Here is a 23979-nt window from a genome sequence, read left to right as displayed (position 1 = left end):
AGAGGCAGCTATCTGATATTTATAAATTTGATGTTATCGTGTTGTCACAGCTTTTTTTTTTTTATTATTATTTTTTCCCCAATGCTGCCCAATCCTACAGACATTCAGTTCCACAAGTAATTTTACTCACTTGTATAGACCGCCTAGGATTCCTGACTCAGATGGTTAAAAATTAAGGTGGAGAAGCCATTGCACAGAACTACATTTGAAAAAAATAATAAAACAAAACAAAAAAAAATCATAAAACCCACCTTTTTAAAAATAAAAAATAAAATAAAATATACAACTTCTATCTTTTTGTTCTGAACTACTTACTACCATGCTGCTTAATGACTCTAAATGATAATGGACATAAATAGTTAATTCAAGGGTTAATCCTCCTCTAAAACTGAGCTGGGAACAAAAGCCGAAATGACTTTTCAGAAGGGAAGGACAGGAAGAATTCTGACCCTTCTACTGACGCTTTACAGAGTGAAACCATGAAGCAATTGTGGATTCAGTGCATGGCACGTGGATTAAAATGCTTCCTAGAAGCAGCTAGTTCTGTACATCGCTGCAACCCTCCCTGAACTTTCTCAGTAAATACAGCAGCCTGACAGCCTGGCTTCCCCGCTGGGTGGATCCTGCAACTCCAGGAGGGAATGGCACTTCTTGTTTTTAATTAGCTAAGGTGAAAGGTGAATTAAAACTGGCTGTTCGGCAAGTCAGAGCAAGGGGCTGAGTTCTGAAGAGCACCAAGGAGGAGGGTGCTTGCTTTTTTTTTTTCTTTTTTTTTTTTTTCCCGTCCTTCTCTGAATGAATTGCCCTGCAGGAGGGACTGAAAATACAGCTTCTTCCTGAATCCACGGACAGAGTTGCTAAAGAGAGCTCAAGACACAACACTGCAGAGTAACGCCTTGGAATGTCCTCGCACGTTATAAACAATTATCCCAGGGAGGGAATATTTTTACATGACATTTGCACAGCTTGACAAATGGCTAGCTGAGGCTGTGTACTTTTTTGATGAACGTGGAATTTCCCGTACAGATACCCCATAAACTGACCAAAGAGAGATATCTAACTGTGCTGGGAAAGTAGAAGTGGAACTTGGAGCCTTAAAACGAAAACAAACAAACAAACAAACAAACAGCAGCAATTCAGCGAAGAACACAAGAATTCAATGTTGGGCAGGATGGCATCTGCCCAGGACATTTTAATACTGGCGTTTTGTAGCTTGTTACTAGAGTTACCGATGGGATGTCATGCAACAGATACGAGGCAGCCAAGGTTACGTCTGTCACATAAAGGTAGGTCAATATGTCAGGTTTTTAAAGAATTTATGTTAATGTAAATTCATTGATTTCACTGAAAGTATTGCACTAGGGTTCAACTGTGGTCCTTTAACAGAGCAAAATATTTCTCTTCAGAAATCCTGGAAATTATGCTGTACTAAATTGTGTCTATAATTGAGTTTATTAAAATCAGAGAGATTTGAGGCACTTGCAATGACTGATTTTAGGCTATTTAAGTATTTTTCTACCTGAAAGTGTATTAGATTTGCTTGTCATTCTGACTTATCTTCCATGCTCTAAGAAGGATGTCCGGTTGCTAATAACATGGAGAAGATAACCTGAAATTATTGCTGAATAAATATACTCTTATGCATCAAGTAATCCTTAAGCAATTGAATGTCTGTTTCACTTTTAGAATTCTATTTATGCACAAATATAGCTAAGGCAAAAAGACTGAATTCCTGTGCAACCATATGATTCATTTTCTAAACTAGCAAGTGTCATCACACTATAATTAAAATGACTAACTGCCAATGTAAGTCTGCTTGCACTTTAACTGTTACCTAAAGTAAAATGTTATTTTACATATGTGTGTATAATACTTATAAGCATCTTTTTCTTTTCCTTTTTTTTTTTTTTTCTTTTCTTTTTTCCTCCAGTTTACCTGAAGCCTAAAACCTTCTTCCTTAGTGCCTTCAAAGTATCTCCTTGTTCTGTCTTGGATTGCATGTGATTTAAACTCTTCTTTATGATTCAGTTTTAATCCTGCATATATCTATAAATACCTGTGCGTAACCATGCAATTTCAGTTCTCTATAGCAGTATATACACTTGTAAATGATGTACTTAGAAAAATATGACAGGGAGTTATTGCAGTGAAGGTGAAAAATGCAAATGCACAAGATAAATTGGTTATTGGTGAATCAGTAATGTTTTTGATATTACCTTTTGGGCAAAGATGAAAAGGAAATGCCTTTTTGCTGACATTGTTGGGAATGAGAGAATGCTAATTTACTCAAGTACATTTCTGTGCTTATGAAAGTGATAACTAAGCTACATCAGTGTGAAATATACTGGAATACCTATTTTAAGTATGGCTAAGATTTAAAATCTAGCATCAGCTACAGTTCCACGTGTAGACAGCTTTAGTCTAAACAAGGTTTAATTGTGTTTTATATAGCAAACTAAATTACCGATCATAAAGGAAGAAGCAGAATAGGGTAATTGGTCTGAATGTCTTGTTAGAAAGCTTTAAGAAATGGGTTTCACTTTTATAGGGCAGTGAAATGTATTTTAAAGAAATATAGACTTGTCATGAAAAGCTCTCTTGGAAGTAAACAATTAATTGCTATCAATGAAATAAATTATATGATCTGTTTTACTATATAAATCACTTATTTTTTAGCCAATGTTTTCAAAGTATAGTAGGAATGAGTGATAAATTATGATTATATAATCCTCTCACATCTTTTTTGTTGAAAATGTGTATTTGAATGTTGATTTATTAAAACTATTAATGTTGATTACTAAGACTATTGTTATTATAGATATTTGTTTACTTGTAAAGGGGTTGAGGAGATGAGAAAAGCAGAGTAAATGAGACAAATAGACCTACTGTTCTGTTGGTCCAAGGCTCTGGTCCAAGCTGCTAGTTTTGGCAAGCTCCCGACTATAGTTCTGCAACTATTAACTGCTTCTGTGCTAACTTGTAGGAGTAATTGTTTTTCCGCTGGTTGGAATCAGTGTACATTTCATTGCATACTACTTCCATTTTCAGCAGGGAGCCAGTAATTTGAACATAACACATTATAACTCTGATATTTTCAAGGAGATTTTAAAACATCCATTCCTCAATGAGGGCCAAACCTCCCCTAGCTGATGTCAGTTTGCCCAGATCCAGTGACACAGGTATACCTGTCCCAAGCAAATTCTCTACCATGAATACAGACATCACCATCTTATATTTCACCTTGTAGAGTAGCCTGCTACAGTTTTCACACTTATGAAATGTGACTGATTTTACAAGCTGTATTGCAGTGAGTGAGTGTTTGACTACATATCCAAAGCCAAAGGTTATACATGGCATCCCTGCCTGCACCCTGGAAACAGCTCTTGTAATTCTCCCAACCAAAGAATGTAGCATCCAAGCATGAAGACTATGAGTAAATGTTGCTGTATTCACTAATCAAACAGGAACAGCAGGAGGGTCCCTCATCTTAATTGCACTTACTCCAAAGGGATGCTGCTTTGGGTACCAGCTAGTCATGGGCGTGTTGTGCATCTTCTTTACAGAACTGCTCTAGCCTGTGTGAGCTGCCATTTTCATACAGAAAAGTGAAGTCCATATGTGTAAATTTTGAGGGTGGAACAGACAAAAATTCAGTTATATTTTTCACTGCAAAGACCCTGAAACATGAAAGCAGTGCCTGTTCACTGCCTCCCTTTGTAACTGGATGTTGACAGTTAATTGGGATTCCAGAAAGCTAAGCTAGTGCTGACTGATAAGTTTAACAGGGGAGTTTTTGCAACTAGTCCACTTTAAGATCTTGTTACTAAAAAAAAAAAAAAAAAAAAGCCAAGAGAAGTCTTCCATAAATTACAAATGCAGACATTAAGATTTTTATAAATTCAGAAATTTCATTTCCATTTATTTAGTTAGTTATTTATTACTTTATTAAAATGATGTTCAGTGAAAGTGCAAGGAACTGACAGTGACTGAGAACATTTTGCCCTCAATAAACCAATCTTCCAATCTTCACCTGCAGTACACACATGCCTTCGAATCCACTGCAACAAGATCAGGTCCTAACCCTTGTTCAGAGGGGTCACCTGATGGATAGAAATACCACAATCCCCTTGCCAATTAAGGGATATATTGTGCAACCCTTGTTTGACTCTATGGCCATTTACTCAGCTTCAGTGGGAGTTAATCAAAGTCCTGCATTCCTGAACTACTGTTCATCCTGTCAGGTTAATGTAAATTGTAATGGTGATTTTTAGTATCATAGAGAATGCTCTTTCCTCATATTAAATTCAAACCTGAGAATTTTGCTATTCTTTTACATTAATCCTATAGCCACCTAATAGTCATTTTATGATTTTAACTTTATTCTTAGAAAGTTGAACTATATACAAGTCCAGGACTTCATGTTTTCCTCAAACCAGCAGTTTTTGTTCACCAGAAAATTTATACTACAATTAATATGAACTGTGGTATTAGCAGTATGGTCATGCTGAAGGCTGGTGTTTTATAACGACCAGTGAAGATCTTGCTTGGGGTAATAACGTACTCCAATATCTTCATATTGATTTGTACAGATAAAAATGTGTTATTGCTCACTCAATATTACAGAGAAATAAAGTTTCTACATTATGAAGTTGTAGGTTGACAACTACATTTAAAAATCATTAGCTCATTTTAAGTACAGTACAGGCTCTGCCTAATGAGGTGTTAATGGAGGCCAAGCTTCAGCCCCTATTTTTTATTGGCTGCTGGTTAAATTCTTTCCCAGTATCCCACAGTTTGTGTTCTCGCAATGGGATATATATAATTAAGGTGAAATCAGCACACACTGTGTGTTAAAAAGAAACTATTTACATTACAGATTGAAATGGATTAGGTTTCCAAAGGGTAGGAGGGATATATTTATATAAGCCTAGTAGAACTACATTAGAAGCATATAGGCCTGAAGAGCCCATGAAGGATGTAATTGTATTATTCAAGCCTTACACATGGTTTTCAGTGCATTTGTTTTTTTCTTTTCTTTTCTTTTTTTCTTTCTTTTTTTTTTTTTTTTTTTTTTTTTTTTTTTCTGGCTTGTGGATATGCTAAAGAGCAAAGGTAACAGTATGAAAGTGAGATGTTGAGCCCCTGTGGCAGTCTGCACAATTTTGTTGAAGCAATGGGATCTGGTATAGTGTGTTCTGCACAGAGATTTGCAGATCTTGAGGGATCTGTTTTCCTTTATACCCATTTACATTGCTATTGAATAACTTGAGGCATTTTGACATTGCCTGATCTCAGGTTGTATAGCTATACTCTGGACACTATTCTTGCCTGGAAAAGGTATGGTTAAGTAGCATTTCCAGTCCAAAAATCTCCTTCTTGCTTGCTACATGCTGTAGTGGACCAAAGCTGCAGCAGGAAGAAGGTTCAGAATGAATTTAGAAAGAAAGAATCTGGATTTAAGCAATTTATTCTCCAAACATAAATATTTCAAACAACAGCAGCATATGATGGAGGAAGGGAGAACTGAAGTTTAAAGGAAGAAAAGCGATATTCTCTGTGTTCACATACAGATTTTAATACACAGAATGTGTAATGTAAGACAATACATAAGAATTTTGGTCTGTTAGGTCTGGCTAATCATCTTTGAGGAATGCTGAGGTCTGCTACAGTAGAAGAATTGTTTCATTGCCATTTGCAGGACTTTCATCATGCCTACTTTAGCTTTCTTGATAATTGTAATTTATAATTCATTTTACTTAAAGTATACTAAGACATTTCTTCAAATTTTATTGATTATAATTTAGTTTCTCTAATCAGAAAGTTACTTGCAAAAACAAATTTGATTTCAGCGAATGGTGTAGTTATTGTAGCAATGTCTTGCTATTCATTATTCTAGTCATATCACTAGGTATCTTCATAATATATTTCTGTGTCAGAAGTCTAGTTAGATGACAGCAAAACTTATGGAGGGACTAATGACTACAGTCAATAACAAAAACATAGGTAATTTTTAGACAGTCATTTGTGAATTCTGAAGTAGGTAAATATACCTAATGCACATATAGAATTTTCAATTAGTAATCACCTAGCCACATAAATCATGGCTAATTAATGACTAACCACATAATCCTAACTGAATCATGACTGATTAAATTTTGTGCATGAAAATGTTTTCTATTTTAACAGCTTTCATTGTAATAAAAGTTTGGTTTTGAATGATCATTAAAAATTAGTTCTCCTACCAAGAAAAGTTCAAATGCAAGAAAGATTCATGCTAGACGTAAATCACCCTGAAACTGTACCAAAATAAGGATTTGGTTTCTGATCTATGCTTGCATATAGTGTGGAGAAGTCTGTACAAAATAAAGTAGATAGAAGTTATATTATGTGAATGCACATATAGATGTATTTATAAATTATGTATATATATATATATATATGTAACAGATATCTTTTTGTTTGATTGTTTGTTTCTGATAGTAAATTAAAGAACAGTGTAATTCTGAGGGTTGAGGTACTAAAGGCCTGTATTATGGCTCCAGGTCTACAAAATGTGTTTGGGTATAAAGACTGATATTAAAAGTGTTTAGAAAAAAGGCATGTGATAAACAGTCTCCTTTAACCCAAACCCTCAGGACCACATAGAACTCAATGTCAGTACAGAAACATCTTTGGGAAGGATATACAGATATCACAGAGCTACTGGTGGGGTAGAGAAGAGAGCTTTTGTAGTCCTCCCACTGGTCAGACAACTGATTCTTTACACAAGCTTTAGGTTTATTATTTATCCAATTCACAAGAGGTGACTGGCAGCAAGTTTGGGAGTGCTTCCAAGTAATCCTAGATGCACTTGTTCACCAAGACTGCATTTCTTTTTGGCAGAGAATTCATCACAGTTCCTTTCATAACTGCAGTTTGTTCACAAAGTCTTCTGTAAGTATTACTGTAGCAGAACTTGAAAGCGATAAGCACTACTGCTGTGGATGCAAGAAGTAGACTGTTTGCTACGTAACATGAATCACTTTCCCGGTTTTGCTTTAAAGGACTAAGTGGCATGTGAAGTTGCAAACCCAAAATATCCTACGTACTACTGCTTCCACACAGCTGCCTCCCTGCTTTCAAAGTGATAACACCATCTTCTATTTTTAACTCTTCATCATATATTGTACTGATAATTACTTAATAAAAATTAAATAAATAAATAAATAGATAATTACATTTTACTTAAATAAATGCAGGATTAATGATGTTTGTATGATTTACAGTATGCTGTGCAAGGGTGAGCATCAAGCATCTGTTTCATTTTTTTTGAGAAACTTTAGGTCAATAAATATTCTAGAACTGTGCAATGGGAATACTAAATATTATTAAAACTGCTGTCCTAGTCTTCTTCACGAAGCTAGGCAAATATGAGGAAGTTATAACATGCAGTCAACATTAATTAGAAGAAAAAAAAATCTCTTAAAGAAATTCATAGCCTACAGCAAGAAAGATAAAAATCTTTGTTTTACAGATAAAACCCTCTTAGCTTGAGTATACTATTTGAAATGCTTTCTGTTGTATGGTTAATGTTTGTCATTTAAATAATCCATTAAGGATTCATGACTGAACATGAAACAAAATGCTAAATAAAAATAAGAGTTAAAAGACAATATTATTAAAAATAAAAATCTGTAGTTTAGCTTTAATTCCAAACTCCTGTGAAGCCAGAATGTTAAGTTTTGAAGAAACAATATATGAGTAGTTTTTAAAATAAATTCCATCTTTAAGTTAGTGGAAACTGTAAACTGCAAGATTCAGATTGAGAAACTGAGTTTACACATAGATTAAAGCAAATAAAAATATTTATTCTCATGGTTTCAAAAACAAATGTTACTAACCTATTGTTTCCTCTTTTCTGTCATCTAATAAAAACTGATGAACTCAATTTTCCCTTTATCTTGTTTTTTTCTGATCTTCTTTAAAGCTACAAATTCTGATTTTGGAAGAGGTAGTTCACCATGTTAACCAATTGAGTTTAATGTTGATATAACTGTGTTTCTCTTTTAAGCATCTTCTGTTAGTTTTGATGAAACTATAAATCGATATGTTTTTGCCCGTGCTGCATACCTTTGGCAGACTTTTAGAGTGGTTTAAAATTTATTTTCAAAACAGTATAAAGCAGGACTGTATTATTATGTGTTCAGCTTCTAGTCTTACCTTGTGATCACTTCCACGCTTACAAAAATCAACTAAGTAAAAGTAGTTTTAGATTTTTTTAAAACATTATAAATACAAGGAATGGTTTATCTGTTGTTTTTTTTTTTTTTTTTTTTTTTTTTTCTCAGTTTGTCCATGTTTCTTGATGCTAGACATTTTCAGAGGATTTGTAAACTGCAACACATTACAATCAGGCATCTGGATACACTGTTTAGCTACGCTGCTCTAGGTGAATATATCATCTTAGTAATGCATCTTTGTTTCTCTACTAGTCTGCTCTCATTCTTATTTTACCTGTAATTTGCAGGAGCTCTGGAATACTATGGTATGTCAAAGGTTCCATTTACAGTTTCTGTGCAAGTATGTACAGGAGGTACATAACCACAAAGATGTCAACAGAGTGATGTCTGCCAAACACCCTGGCCTTGGCATGACACACAGACTGTGTGTGTAGCAAATAGCTGCAAAACTTGGATCACTCATATAATGAAAAAAAAAAAAAAAAAAAAAAAAGATGAGTAAGTTGAATCTCATCTTTAAACTACTTTTTATTAGACTTGGGTAAAAGCAGATAATTGGTAGTTGTTTTTGTCATGTCTTGTTACCCTGTCTCAAGATATAGTCTATCTTATAAGCTTCACAGTTTAGTACAAAATAAATGAAATGTACTAGGAAACAGCAATACTCTCTGCCCCGTTGTCTTCCATGATAAAACTTGGTGTCATAGCGAGTGTAACTTGCTATGCCTGTCACTGGTTGACTTCTAGCAGTAACGTCTCCAGTATCAAGGAAATGAATCAAAATTGGATTTTTCAATGCTTTTGTAGGTTAAAAAGTCAGCACAAAGGAAACCCTGGAACAGTCTAATGGCAAAGACTAATTTGTCATAGACATGCAACATATAGTTTCTAAAACCGTATTACCCTTCTTAATTGAATTTGCTTGAAATGAGCTTTTGTATCAAACCTAGGCACAAAGGATATCCTTCCAGTCTGTGAAGGAAGGTTGCAAGGTTGCATGATAGAAATGAAAGTTTTGTGCTTTGCATGGCCAATGAAAATGTAGTTGTAAGTATCCCTATAAATATTAACTATCCAAAATAAAGAAGAAATAAAAGGTCAGAAACTTCATTCTTGGGGAAAAATAAATAAATCCAATCAAACAAAGCCTGTTAACCTGAAATAAAATCACTTCTTGTATTCCTTGGGCCTGAGCAGAAGATGTTGATTATTTATAAGAATTTAATGACAGGCGATATATAGTCCTCTTTAAACTGTGATTTGGCAGCAGCAGCTAAGAGTAAAATAATGTTTATGATCTTTGTGTAATCACGTTACTAATATTTCTACTTCATCAGTACTGAAGATTTTCAAGTGTTAGGAAATTCATTCTTTCTGTTCAGCATGCAAATTCTATCTTTTGTTTCTATTTCTTTAAATCCCTCCAAATATATTTACTTACAAATTTAAGATTCTTGACTGAATCTCTCCAGCATGATGATGGCTTTTTTTGGCAAATTATTTGCAAAATATTTTTTTAAACCAAGGAACCTGTAGTTGGAAGGCAGAAAGAAGATGTCACAATAGATAATGTATCTATTCTGTGTTTATTTTTATCTAAAGGATTCCTGACTTCATACTGTGAAGCAATTGAAGCTTCTGTAGGAATTCAAACAATGGGTTTTTTACTGTTTCTAAGTTTGCTTTATAGGCTTTTCCTTACAACACTTTTGTTTAATAGGCCTAGTAAAATGGTGAATGCAGCTGTAAATATATCTTTTATTTGTTGACGTGTAATAAACATCACAGGGTCTTTTCTTATTTTGATCTTCCTGACACTGGTCAGGAAAATTGTACAAAATGAATGAAAAGTGCTTTAAACTGATTGAAGAAAACTATAGTCCCCAGATACCTTAATATCAATACCTTGTTTCTTTTTTTTAACAGATAGTTTCTTCCAGAAGTATTACTAAAACTTAATAATAGTAAAATAGCAGGTTGTTTAATGCAAGGGAATTATTCTAGATAGCACTATTCACTGGGGTCATCACTGAAGGTCATTTTTCATCCAGAAAGCTAAAGGTTAGCATGTGTTGCTTAATTCCATGAGTTCCTGTAACACTTTATTTATGATCAGGCAAAGTACTTTCCTGTGGATGTGTGGTAAAAGACAAGAGTAAAGGAAAACAAAAACATTCCTTTATGTATTAAATATTTCATCTCAGTTGATCGAGAATGATATGATGTAAAGCTTGAAAATATTTGTTGTCTTGGAGCCCAGAAATATGTAAGCTGTCTTAGAGATCCTGTTAAATTATTGCTGCAAAAATGCTTTGTCTTTATATGCCTGTGTTTACATGCAGTGAGTCATTATTTTCTCTTCTCTGCTTATCTTAGGCAAGGCCACATCCTTCTGCATATTTTCAGGTTACACAAGCATCTGGGATAGTAGTTGTTTCTAAATACACTACTAAGGAGGTGTTAAAATATTTAACAGGTTGAGCATTTCTTGTAGTTCGGGAACAGGCTGTAAACAGTCCTATGTTGTGTATTGATGCCATAATATTCCTGATTGAGTGACTGCATGTTTCTGTGAGGCAACATTCAAATAATATAATGTGTTACTTCATTTCTAAAATACTTGAATTCTTTCAGATAAAATGCTTAACATTTAGAAGTTAAAATAATCAGTCAAGAGTGGTTCTCCAACAACAGCTGTGAAAGCAGTACTTTGTGCCTAAATTCAACCACTAAATATAGGAAACTTTTACTACAGAAATAGAACAGAGAACTTATTTCACTGTTACTAAAGACAATGGCAAACCTCCCACAATTTCTATGACTAAAGAGTTGGCAGCATATTTCCTTATTCCTGGCCTTATTTTCTGAAAGAGGTGATTCATTTTGTTGTTGCACTTGTCCTGGACATGTACTTATGAGTTCCCTGAGTACAGAAGGACAATAATAGTCAGCTTGAACCAGAGGCCTGACTTAACACTCAGATAAAAGTAGGTGAGATGGACTTGGGATGCATGTTTGATGACAGATACAGGATGTTACATGTCCAATGATAAAACCTTGACTGAGAGTGACTTATTTCAGACTTTACATGTAGTACAATTGTCTTGACAAAGTATAAAATAAGATATTATTACTAAGTACTGTGTCTTTAATCTAATAATGACCTGGAACATGAAGACAAGGGTGTAGTCACTTGAGCAATTTAAGCAGCTACTGAAGCTGCTGGGCACAGCTATCTCTGGACCATAGTACTAGCTCAAAGGTGTTCTGCATCTGTTTCAGTGCACAATATCCTGGCTTCAGCTAAGCACAATATGCTGAGTTAGGTTAAGCATGATATGCTGATTTAGGATAAGCAGATTTCAGAGCAGCTTAAGCTAAACTTGTGCAGTTCATATCATAATGAACCCCTCACAGCTGCCTGCCAGAGCTCAGCTACTTTCTGGCCAAGAAACAGTAATAAACAGTGGTTATATAAAAGCTGCTTAAGTTATTTCCGTGACACACAAACTGCCCTTATAAACCATATTCAACAACTTTGATCCTATAAATACTTGATCGTGTGTGTACATTTAATCGTACAAATGCCTCCATTGACTTAAAATTTAAGTTGGTGTTTGTTTGCTGTATCAAAGTCTAAGTCCCAGATTCTCTGTGGCCATCCCTGTAGTGTGATTGATTGAAACCAATCATATCAAAAGTTCTATTTTGCCCATATCCCAGGCATTACAAAGCAACATGAAACTCTGATGATTTTGATTTATGTCTATAATTTCACTTTTTATTTTTCTGTTTGGTTAAAATAAATAAATAAATAAATAACACATTAAAAGGCTTGACTTACATTTTACTGTGTTTTTTTTTTTATTATTATTATTATATGGAGAGTGGTATTTTCAGAAAATACGTCTTTGTGGATTTTATAGAGCACTATAATAAGTTTGGCCACGTGTAATTTAGAATTGTGAATTAGATGTTACAAGTACTACATGTGATCTCTTTTTTTTTTTTTTCTTTTTGAAACAGAAAATCTCCTTACTTTGTTAGAAAATGAATCAAATTATTTAATGACATCAGGTTAATGGATTTGTGCGTCTGTGTGAGATTTCACATTTACTGCTTTAATCTGCACTAAAACTCTTGAGCTGTAAAATTAGCTCTCTGGGCTCTTAAGAAGAACCTTGTACACAATTTAAAAATAAAACAACAGCAACAACAAAGTTTATAACATGGAGATATGAAAATAATAACCACTGATGTTTATATATTCTTGTAAACCAACTCCTGAAGCGTGTTGTGAATTGGGTAGCAGCATAGAAACACTCAGTCTCAATATCATTGAAAGGTAACGGGGGTCCTGCTATCTGATGCTATTGGCTGGGAGTATTGCAGGAGAATGTATGGAGAATAGCTGTGTTATCGTGTGTTATCATGTCTTAACGTGTTTTATATTTTAATTGTCAATCTGTAACTTAACATAATGTAGGTTTTTATTCTATGAGGAGAATGTGTCTCAAAGTTTCCTGAATTAGGCATACACCATGTGACTAATATTCCTGGACTGATAGTCCTGCTACAACTTTATTTGGGGTAGTTTGATTTCTATGTCTAACTGTTTGCAGAGTAAGTTTTTACAGCTGTGGATTTCTGTATAAACTCTGTCTCAGTGGTTTTGCTTTATAAGTGTTTGACCCTTCAGTCTGTAAGGTCTACTCTTGGCAGACATTGGCAGAGCTATTACCACATTCACCTGAGTCCCATACTTATGGTTGTAACTGCGTAACAGTAGCACAGGGTAATAACATGATTCTGTCAGCATTTTGGAGTTCTGCAGTTGCTTTCACACTGCTTTCTGCAGTTTGCTTTCTAATAATGCTTTCATTATTTTCACAATACTGTTGATACTATTCAGTCATTGCAGGATTGTCTACAGACATTTAAAAATACATATGAGAGCAATAAAGGGTGGAGGTGGATCCTGAGAGCTGGGCTTGCATAATTGGATTGGAAAGCTTTCAGACTGGCCTTAGCGTTGATTGACAAAGACTTATTTTGGACTGAACAGTTACGAACCTAAGCAGTTACTGGTTTTCTCTGTTCTTTACCATACTGAAACAGTCTGCAATTTTCTTCCCTTTATCATTATTTTTTCTAGTGTCTCCCCTTAACAAATCACTTAATGCTTCCACAGTCATACTCGTCTTTCCACATTCCTAATATTTTCTTACTGCGGCACATCTAGTGGTAGACCAGTTACTATAGGTAGTAACAATCTCCCCCTCATGTAACCTTCACCAGAATTCCTGGAACTTTTTATGTTCATTAACTACTTTGATTCCCTAGGTGAACAAAATGTGGTAAATTGCTTGTACTTATTGACCAGTCAGTTTACATAGCCTACTTAACCAATTCCCTACTAATTGGAATAATTGGATAATAACTTAGTTCTCCCTTTTGGTTAAGGAGATAATGCAATGTTTCCACTCCTTGACTGCTGATTTTCATGAAACTTGGAGGAACTTGGAGGAACTTAGTGTTTATAAACTGAACTTACTCCCCTCCATTTTCCCAAGAAATGTGGAATTTCTCAGAGGGATCACAGGAGTCATAGGGAAAAAACTGTCCACAGACTATGTCACCAATGGGTAGTGTGATCAAGAAAGCCTCTTTTTCTTAGGAAATTAGATTTCTGTTTTTATTTATTCATCACAAGGGAATCAAGCTATCTTTACTATTACAGAACATCATCCTCTCCTTTAGTCCTTCTAAATTGTACTTCTGTGGCAAAGTCAAATGTCAATTCAGTATCAATGCAATTATCTTTTACCATAGTTCCTATGAAAATTTCAGTCTTTTGTACTGCAGGTATCTATTCCTAGGTAGTCCAGCTGCTCAGGAAGCCCAATTTAGGCTGAAGATATTTTCTTATTACATGAATTAAAGGCACTGACCTTTCTTTATTGAGGGTTAAAGGGATTAAAAGTAATAAATATGTGGGGTTTGGTTCTTAATTTTTTGTCTTTTACCACTAATCAGAAACAGTACAATAAATCAGTATTTGGAAGTGATTTTCTATTACATTCCCTACTTTCAGGCTGGTCCAAACCCCTCCCTCTGTAATTTGGTCATTATTTTTATTCTAGTTTGTAGATATACACATCCCTAGTTCCCTACACAGAGAGTGTCAAAGCAAGAAGCTAAGGAATGAAGAAAACAGACCATATCAATTTAATGTTGAAGAAAATATGGAAGAAAATAACACAAAAATTCTATATGGCTGTGGAAGATGGAAGAGCCCTTACTAGGAATAAAATAAAATAAAATAAAATAAAATAAAATAAAATAAAATAAAATAAAATAAAATAAAATAAAATAAAATAAAATAAAATAAAATAAAATAAAATAAAATAAAAGACTGGGAATTTTATAGAAGAACAGATAACTACCTAAATAAAATCCAAAACATCAAGATCAACTAGATTTTATGAAAAGATTTTGTTATATAAAAGGTAAAAGAGAGTAAAACATGACCAAAAGCTTATCAGGCAAACATCTGACAAGTGTGTAGACAAGCAAGATTAAAAGCAAAATCTATAGTATTTGAACATATTCTTAATAGGGAGTAATAACAAAAATATTTTTGTTTACTTTATATTGTCTTAGATAGTGTCAACCTCAGCTCTGAATAATAAACTATTAATAGATTGTTTTATGTTGTACTCACAAGCAGTAGTATTTATATCTAACCTCCAGAGTACTTAGTAAACCAGCCCTTTATTTAAAGCATTTTGAGATATTAAGTCAGATAAATTAACCTATATATTTTCTTGATTGTGTTTTAAATGCATCAAAAAATTCTAGTGTATTGATGGACCCATTTTTCCTTGGTCTGCTGTAATGTTTTCTTCTGTTATGTTTATCTAGATATTGTAAATTCAATTTTGCAGATAGCTTATTGAATGTTAAAGAAAACTTGTTGCCTCAAAATTCCTGAAAACATTAGCAATACTATTAAGGAGAATATGACGTGTTGTCTTTCAATACTGGTCTCCAAAAGAACACTCATTTCTGTGAACAGTTAAATATTTAATCTTAAAATTCCATATGAATCATTTGAGTAATGCTGAGACTTCCTTTATGTGCTAGTACACTGAACTTTAACATTGTTCTTTGAAGTCATAGGTCCTGAAATTCAACTACTTTCAAGAATATTAGGATTAGTATATAATGTTCAGAGTTGCAAAATATTCTTGGAATCATAGAACACAGAGGTGTTAAAAATTGGTAGTAAATTGAAATAGCCTTATGTTTATTTCTTGAAATATCACGTATTTTTCTGGAAAGGCTGATCCCCTGTTCTAAGAATACCCGTTTCTGGCAATTTTTTTTTTTTTTTTTTTTTATGAAAGTCATTAAGTAATAATGACCATTTTCAATAACATTATCAGTGTGTTTAAGTCCTACTTTTTCTCTAGGATATAATATTATATAATATATAATATAATAAATAATTGTGTAATTATTACTTGAAACAAGTTTGTCTTAAGCATGGATTGCCTTAAACTATTGTGGCGGAGAACAAATGTAAGGAAATTATGTTCTGTTGCTCACTTATTACAAGGCAACCCACATTACACACATGCCCTTCTGGAGACTGTTTATCTAGTTTTCTGTTTGACTAATCATTCTTCAGATTTCATCATAGCTTTGCAAATCATGAACACAGGACTCAGGAACACATTCAGCTTAATGAATCATGTGGCTGGAGAACTGAGTGCACATTTGTGGCCTTAAGCAAATGTAAATTCATGATTCTGGCTTCATAGAATCATTACAATTTGAGACCAAAGCTACGTTACTTTGATTCTCAGGCAGAGTGGAGACAAGTATCCAGTTATCACAAGTCAGCTGATTCATGTTAACTTGTCATCTCATTATAACTTAATCATGAATTAAATCATCAGTTCATATGTCATAGCTGGTTCCCCTCTCTTGGCCTCAGTGGGCTGATTCTTTTTGTAAATGGTTTCTGAAAAAATAAAATAAAATAAAATAAAATAAAATAAAATAAAATAAAATAAAATAAAATAAAATAAAATAAAATAAAATAAAATAAAATAAAATAATAAAATAAAAATAAATCTAAGACTCCTGAAAATTTGCTTTGTGGTTTGTCTTTAATTCATTTTTCTTGAATCTCTAAAGTCCAGGAATATGTATGACTGGTATCATGTGTTTATGTAACTTCCAGCTAGTAATACAAGGATTTAATTTAACTTTTAAATTATTTTCATCCTTCAAATTTTTTGTGCATTTTAATTTAGTTTTTGAATCTCTTCTGAAGTTTCATATTATAAGTTTAATTTCTCTCTCTCTGTCTCTCTCCTTAGATATATATATATATATATATGTATATATATATATATATATATATATATATATCTTCTAATTCTAATGTGGTCATTATTACTTAATTTTGCAATTATAACTACTTTTTAATTTTTTACTAGAATTTCCTTTGGTATGTTCCAATATAAACCATTTTCATGAAGGAATCATTTAAAATGCAAAATATAATTTCTTCAAACTTTTTCTCTACTATGCAGTAATCAGTTTACAAAAGAGATGTTCAAGACATTTTCTAATGTAACGGTATTCTTTTGTGTGGCCTCATTGTTCCTTCCAAGACCCCAGTCTTAACATTAATACATTCTGTTTAATATATCAGAATGAATTAATATTCTCATCAGTGGAAGTACCATAGCTACTCTATAAATATGAGTTTAAGAAACAAATGCACTTCATATACTTTACAATGTATTTACTTTGTTTCAACAATCTTATTTATTATTTACAGACTTTAATTTGTAGATTATAGCTATGTTTCATTATTTTGTTACATGAGTTTCTTGTTTTGGGTGCTGTGAAAGGAAAGAAACTTTTTACAATCAGACGATTATCTGTCCTGACCGATTTTCCTGAGTGAACTATTTTTTGCTATATTCAGATATGAATTTGAGAATACAGAAATTGCTAAATTTTAAGCTCAAGAGATATTTTACTTTGACTTGCTAGTCCAAATTAGTGTGAGAGAAATTAATTATTTTATTGAGTTATTTTATGTTAACTTCATATGCTCTAATCTTCTGGAAACTATCACTTTCCACTCAGGGTCATTTTTAAAGAGATGAGCAGATTTATGAAATTTAGTTTGTTGTTGTTGTTGTTTTTGGTTGGTTGGTTTTAATTGGAATATATCAGATGTATATATTCCCAACATTGAACTGCTATGGCAGCAGCATCCCTAATAGTTTGATGGACGAAAGACCGTAAGTATTAGAAGGCCTTACCAGAAGGCCTTACCATCCTTCGCACTATATATAAACTATAATTTATATGTATATATAAACAATATAATAAATCTTTTATTTTCCTGTAGAGAACACAAAAGATTGTTAAATTGTTCCTAAATAGATCTCGATTGCTTTGGAATATTATTCATGTAACTAAATAATAGAAATTGTGGAAATAAGTAATTACGTTTTTTCATCCTCCTACATTAAGCACTTGTAGGGTTAGTTTTAGTTGAGTGGAATAACCTCCATATCCTTTTCCAAACTTTCATGACTTTAATTGTTATGATTTGTAAGTGGCAATGAGAGCAAAGACATCAAATTGTCGGTCAACTGCAGAAACAATCAATAATTGTATCTAGTGTGCATTTCATACAACTAGTAGTTTTCATACTATTAACCTAGTTAGATAAGGAGAGTCTTCTACAAATTTGCTGATGAGTTTCTCAGTTATATAAAATATTCAATCTGAGAAAATAACATGTCTGTTGATAATGGAATTTTATATTTTGGCTTGCAAAGCTGCCAACTTATATCAGCAATCATCTGTATTTTCTTTTTTATTGATCTTTTAAACTTCCACCAAACCCTGAAAAAATCCCAAAGAATTCCAGTAACAGTAAGTTGTGTGCTAACTCTGAGACATGTACAAACACCTCCTGAGTAATCACTTAAAATTGTTAAACTTGTGATTTATGACAAATGTAATCTCTCAATTTGCAGTAAATTGCTGGGAAAAAATTTATATGTCTAAATCAATCAACTATACAGCAGATGAAAACTTTCTTCTATCCTTGGAAAATCTAGAGTGAGAGTCACATGGTCAAACAGAACAATAGATCATTCATGACTACTGAATAAGTGGCATGTTTTTCTTTTCCCAAGCCAATCATTTCTTAATTGAATGCCTTTTTGTATCTGTCTCTGTGTTAAAAGCAGACATTCCTTTGGATAAAAATTTTACAATGATGAATGATGATATAAGAATATGTGGGATTTGTTCTGAGTTGTAAAAATCGGATTGTAGTAAATGCAGTAAATAAAATGCAGTAAATATCTGATGAATTGTATTATATATAATTTCAAGATTAACTTGTCTTTCAGCTCATCAGCATGACCAGCTTTTTTTTTTTTTTTTTTTTTTTTGTATCTATTAAGGTCAGTTGAACAAGATTTGATATATATATTGCATGCTGAGGCTCGAATTCAATGTAACCTCTGAAAATGTGTTTGGGACATGTCTTCTGACTTTTTAGTGCTTCAGTTGTCTGTGTCCCTTCTGATCATTTCCAGATTTTTTGTATTTTTGGAAGCTTAATTTTGTTGTGTTTTCACTGTACCTTCACTGCAAACTCAGGACAGAACTAGCTTGCCCAAGAGAGAAGTGGCCCAAGCCAGGCTTCTCACTTTGAAGTTCTTCTAAAATTAGCCTAAAGTTTCATGTGTGAATGAGAACTGAGTAAAAGCCCAAATTAACAGTGCAGTGAAGATGTGTCATTCTTTCAAATGTTACTTCTCTCTTTCTGTTCATAGTTAACTAAATCTCCTTGAAGTATTAGAAACACTTTGATGAATTTGAACTGTCTGGCAAGTAAAGCTAAGTTTAGGCTCTTGTGGTTACTAACCCTTTTCAGGGAGAGCATTCCCTTCTGATTCATAAAATCATATAACTATTTTTTTTTTCTGTGTTTCTGTGAATCTACAATGTGTTTCTGGCTGTATTTGGCTCTGCAGTCTTCTACATATGAGCTTTCCATACAGTTATGTGAACTTAGGACTATGATTGAATTTATACTTGAAAATAGTTTGTGAACATCCTCTGCAGCAATTTTAGGAGGGGCAAGAGGAAAACAAAGGAAGAAAGTAGTCCTCTGAACCCTGTTAAAATCCATTAAACTTGAATTCAGGATGGTACAGATTAAGATATGTTGGGACTGGGTAAGGCTGTGCAACTGTTGAACATTTCCTCAAGCACGGTTTCTTAAAATTGTTTCAGCAGGCTTTGTGCCTATACATACTCCCATCACCCTCAAGCTATGACCCAAATCATGACGACTATATTATTCCTCTCTTGATATGAAATTCTACAGTGATCTCATTCTTTTTAGGGTCTTGGTCAGCATGGCAGAAAGGAAAAGGGCAGTGACTGAACAGTTTCATCCAAACTGAAATATCAGTATCAGTCACACAGATAATTTTTACTTATGTTAGTTGTATTTTTAAATAGTGTCCCAAGTTGCAGAGTTAGAGATGCATTGCTGCTGAAGAAATGGTGGTCTTTCTAAACCTTCTTATCTGTATTAGGTGGGATAAGTGGGTTATTCTCCTCAGAAGAATAATCTAATTAAGATGTTAATTGTCATTCTGCAGCTTCACAATCCTACATTTGAGGTGGAAATGTAACATATATGTTACATTTCCATATGTGTTAAATATGTGTTACATTTGTGTAACATTTGGGGACGACCTTCTGGAGAGGAGCTCTTAGGAGAAGGACCTGGGGGTCCTGGTGGATGACAGGTTGACCATGAGCCAGCACTGTGCCCTTGTGGCCAAGAGGGCTAATGGGATCCTGGCATGCATTAAAAGGAGCGTGGCCAGCAGGTCAAGGGAGGTGATTCTCCCCCTCTACTCTGCCCTGGTCAGGCCTCACCTGGAGTACTGTGTCCAGTTCTGGGCTCCCTGGTACAAGAAAGACAGGGTTCTCCTGGAAAGAGTCTGGCAGTGGGCCACAAAGATGATATGGGGCCTGGAGCATCTTCCCTATGAAGAAAGACTGAGAGACCTGGGTCTGTTCAGCCTGGAGAAGACTGAGAGGGGATCTCCTCAGTGTATATAAATATCTGAGGGGTGGGGGACAGAAGGATGTAGCCAACCTCTTCTCCGTGGTTTGTGGGGATAGGACAAGGGGCAATGGCTGCAAGCTAGAGCACAGGAAGTTCTGCACTGACATGCGAAAGAACTTCTTCACAGTGAGGGTGACAGAGCATTGGAACAGGCTGCCTAGGGAGGTTGTGGAGTCTCCTAGAGCATTGGAACAGGCTGCCTAGGGAGGTTGTGGAGTCTCCTTCTCTGGAGATATTCAAGGCCTGTCTGGACACCTACCTGGGCAGCCTGCTCTGAGGAACCTGATTTGGCAGGGGGGTTGGACCCGATGATCTTTCGAGGTCCCTTCCAACCCCTACAATTCTGTGATTCTGTGATTCTCTGATTCTGTGCTTCTGTGATATGTAAGACCTGTGGAAAAAAAAAATTGTGTGAAAGCTGTTTGCTTCGTCCAGCTGTTTCAACTGTTAGATACTAAAACCTTTAATTTTCCTTACCTACATTCCAGGAAAATCTTAACTACAACACTAAATCTGCAACTTAGAAAGTAGTTGACTTATTTTAAAAGTAGTCATTAGAAAGGATTCCTACGATAAAACCCTCCAAGATAATTACCTCAGGCCAATAACTAAATTTCATACATTGATAGTTTTGCATTTGGGAATACATTTTGAGGGCAATTCTAGCGCAAATTGGCTAATTGGAACTTCTGGAGTGGAAACCAAGGTCATCTTTCCTCATGTACTGTTGGTAATCTCAATAACGACATTAAAAACAAATTTGAACTGAAGAACTGTGTTGCAGTACATTACATTATGCTTTGATAGGATTTGACACAACTTTAATTGATAAGTTCTCACTTGGCACAATTAATATATTTTTTCAAATGATCTTTTATTTTACTGCCTCCCATTTGAAGAGAAAACAAGTTTCTCTTTACTTGAGATATTATTTATCTACTATTATTTCAAATAGCAGCAATAGCTAAAAAAATAATAAATCTGTTGCAGGTAGATGCAATATAGATTATGTGTATGTGTGTGTGTCTGTATATATATTTTTTCTCATTACCAATAAATATTCCAGAAATACGTATGGAAAATAACCATGAATCTAATCATGAGATAGATCTCACCATTTTCTTTATAAATAATCTTGCAAAAGCTAAACTCTAGCTCAGAGGAAAACATACATTTTACTATAAGTTAGTACTGCTTTTTTTTTTTTTTTTCTTTTTAAATGTAACAACCATGAAAATATAAATAAACTTATCTTAAAATCTATTCTAATTTTTTGAATTATGTGAATGTTTCAGCCAAAGTCTCTGTAGTGCAGAGGTCCTGATTTGAATATCTTAACATTTAGTATTCACTTCCTGTAGTGTTTTGGATTTCTTAATTGATTAAATACAAATAAACAAACAAACAACTTTGTTATCCTTATTGAATATCATGTTTTAAAATGTATTATTTTGTTACTTATAAAGGACAACAGTTGCCTTTTTGTTCTTTTCAGTAAGTATCATTATAAACTGTTTATTGATTTTATGACTACATTAAGAGAACATGACCATTTGTAATCCTAGTATAGCTTAATGCAGTTCTTCAATAACAGGTCCTGGTGTTTAATGAAAGCTTCATTGTCATTGTAATATCACTTGAAGTTCTAAAGACAGCTTCTTTAATCACATGCGACTGTCCGGAAAATAGATGGACTGTTATAATATGGAATTTAACATGTCTTAGCTGAGCAATCTTTGCAGTTCACCCTGGCAGGAAGACCCATCTGCCACTTTGTCTTTCTTCAATGAGTAAATTCAGACATCCAAAAGATGCTGCAGACTAGTCTGCCACTTAAGCAACAAATGTCATGTTTTCAATTTTCTCTTCAAACCTTCAATTCTGAGTAGCCTGTGGGACACTGAAATGTTGCACAGAGTGTAACAATTGCTGCTCACTACATGTAATTGAGAAGGAGAGATCCCTGATGTTTCAGGTTACCAGGGAATAGATCCATGGAGTATAGCCAGTTTCCTGGACTATTAATTAAGTCAAGGATAGAGTTTTCTGCTTCACTGTGGATCATTTAGACAGTTTATCTTTCTTACAGATCAAAAAGCAATGCCTGTCCACATCTCAAGGAGTAATTTTTTTTCACCCTATATATTGAAATAACATATGTCTTTCACCAGCAGGAAGCAGTTATTCACCTGCAGCGATAAGCACTTACACTGAGAGAACATGACGTTCATAGTTAAAAAAGGCTGTCCACTTTTCTCCTACTCATTGTATTCCATTAACTAACTGAACTATATTTTACCAGAGGGAATTGTAATGCCTGCAGTTTCCAACGCAGTCATATAAAAGCCAGGCCTCCAAAGCAGAAAGTTAGTATCAGCATTGGAAGGGTTTGCTTAGGACATTGCACAACCAGGTTTACAGCAGCAATTTTTCCACTAAGAATATATCTTGTCTCAACCTGTACATCTTGAAATGATTGATTATAAAAAGATATTTGGGCAAGAGTGCAATAATAAGCCCTGAGCAAATCTTGTCCACACCTGTTTGTTTCTATAACCTTACTACTTAAGAGAAACGTAATGCGTCAATGAAACTGTGTGAAACTTTTTTATTTATTTATTTTTTTAATGTTGGTACACAGTCTCACAACTTCTGTGTGATAAGTCAATATAAATTTTGTAGCAGTATAGTATGAATCAGAACTGATGATGACAATAATGATCCTTTTGCTCTTTAATAAATGCTCTAATGTAAAATGAGCCTAGCATACACCTGGCATTTCAATCATCATACTTCAAACACCTTTTTTTTTTAGGAGTGACTACACATCTATTCATGGAGAAAATATTTCAGTAACACCATACTTTTCTCTAAAAGAAGAAAGTGTTCCAAATTGAGATGCCAAGTAATACAGAAATATATATTTTTTTCCTTTTTATGCTGTATGAGAATAATTTTCTACTTATACTTTTTCTGTTTGTGTCATGGACCAGGATTTTGCAGAATTATATTTTATTATAATTAGACTATTTTCCTTTTCCTCTCAGCACAATTTAAATTACATTCAAATTGCAGTTCCATTGAAATTTGTATTGGCTTTCAATGTCAATTGATGTAGCATCTCTGCCTGCAGTGTCTTCACTTCAGTATTGATTTCACTATTCTACAGCAGTGCAAGTACAGTATACCTATAGTTAACTAGATTTGCAGAGATGTGCTGGAGCAGTCCAGATTTGTAGTGATGGATTAACTGGAAGGCCATTTCCCAGATGTAAACAAAATATTACAGTGTTTTGTTTTAAAAATAAGTTATTGAAATAATTTTCAACTTAATTAGACTATAATAAATATTTTTCTTTACCAAAGTGAACACAGTTCCTATTGAAAATGCCCATCATCCTAGCAAAGACAAGACTTTTACCAGACCTGTTGGGGTAAAAACCCTCAGAGATGATCCCAGGTACATTATTTCAATTCAAATTCAATTCCTAGAGAAAATTCTAATCACTCTTTAACTAGTGGGAAAGTCTGCAACAAAGCAAGTCCTCCAATATGTGCTAA

At 33.9% G+C, this 23979-nt stretch overlaps 1 protein-coding gene across 2 annotated transcripts in view; it reads left to right on the top strand.

The window, feature by feature from the left end:
• Positions 1–433: 433 nt before the first annotated feature.
• Positions 434–23979, top strand: part of SEMA3E (semaphorin 3E) — a 150014-nt gene continuing 126468 nt past the window's right edge. The window contains exon 1 of one of the 2 annotated variants that reach the window (XM_068669957.1): positions 434–1286. In XM_068669957.1, the coding sequence (XP_068526058.1) occupies positions 1160–1286 (127 nt within the window). In that variant the 5' untranslated portion in view covers positions 434–1159. The remainder of the gene's footprint in view (positions 1287–23979) is intronic. The other variant, XM_068669959.1, reaches the window with a different exon arrangement.

The sequence above is a fragment of the Anas acuta genome, chromosome 1 (assembly GCF_963932015.1).
Source record: "Anas acuta chromosome 1, bAnaAcu1.1, whole genome shotgun sequence".
NCBI lineage: Eukaryota > Metazoa > Chordata > Aves > Anseriformes > Anatidae > Anas > Anas acuta.
Note: the sequence above shows the minus strand (reverse complement) of the source record. Positions and strands in the feature narration are given on the sequence as shown.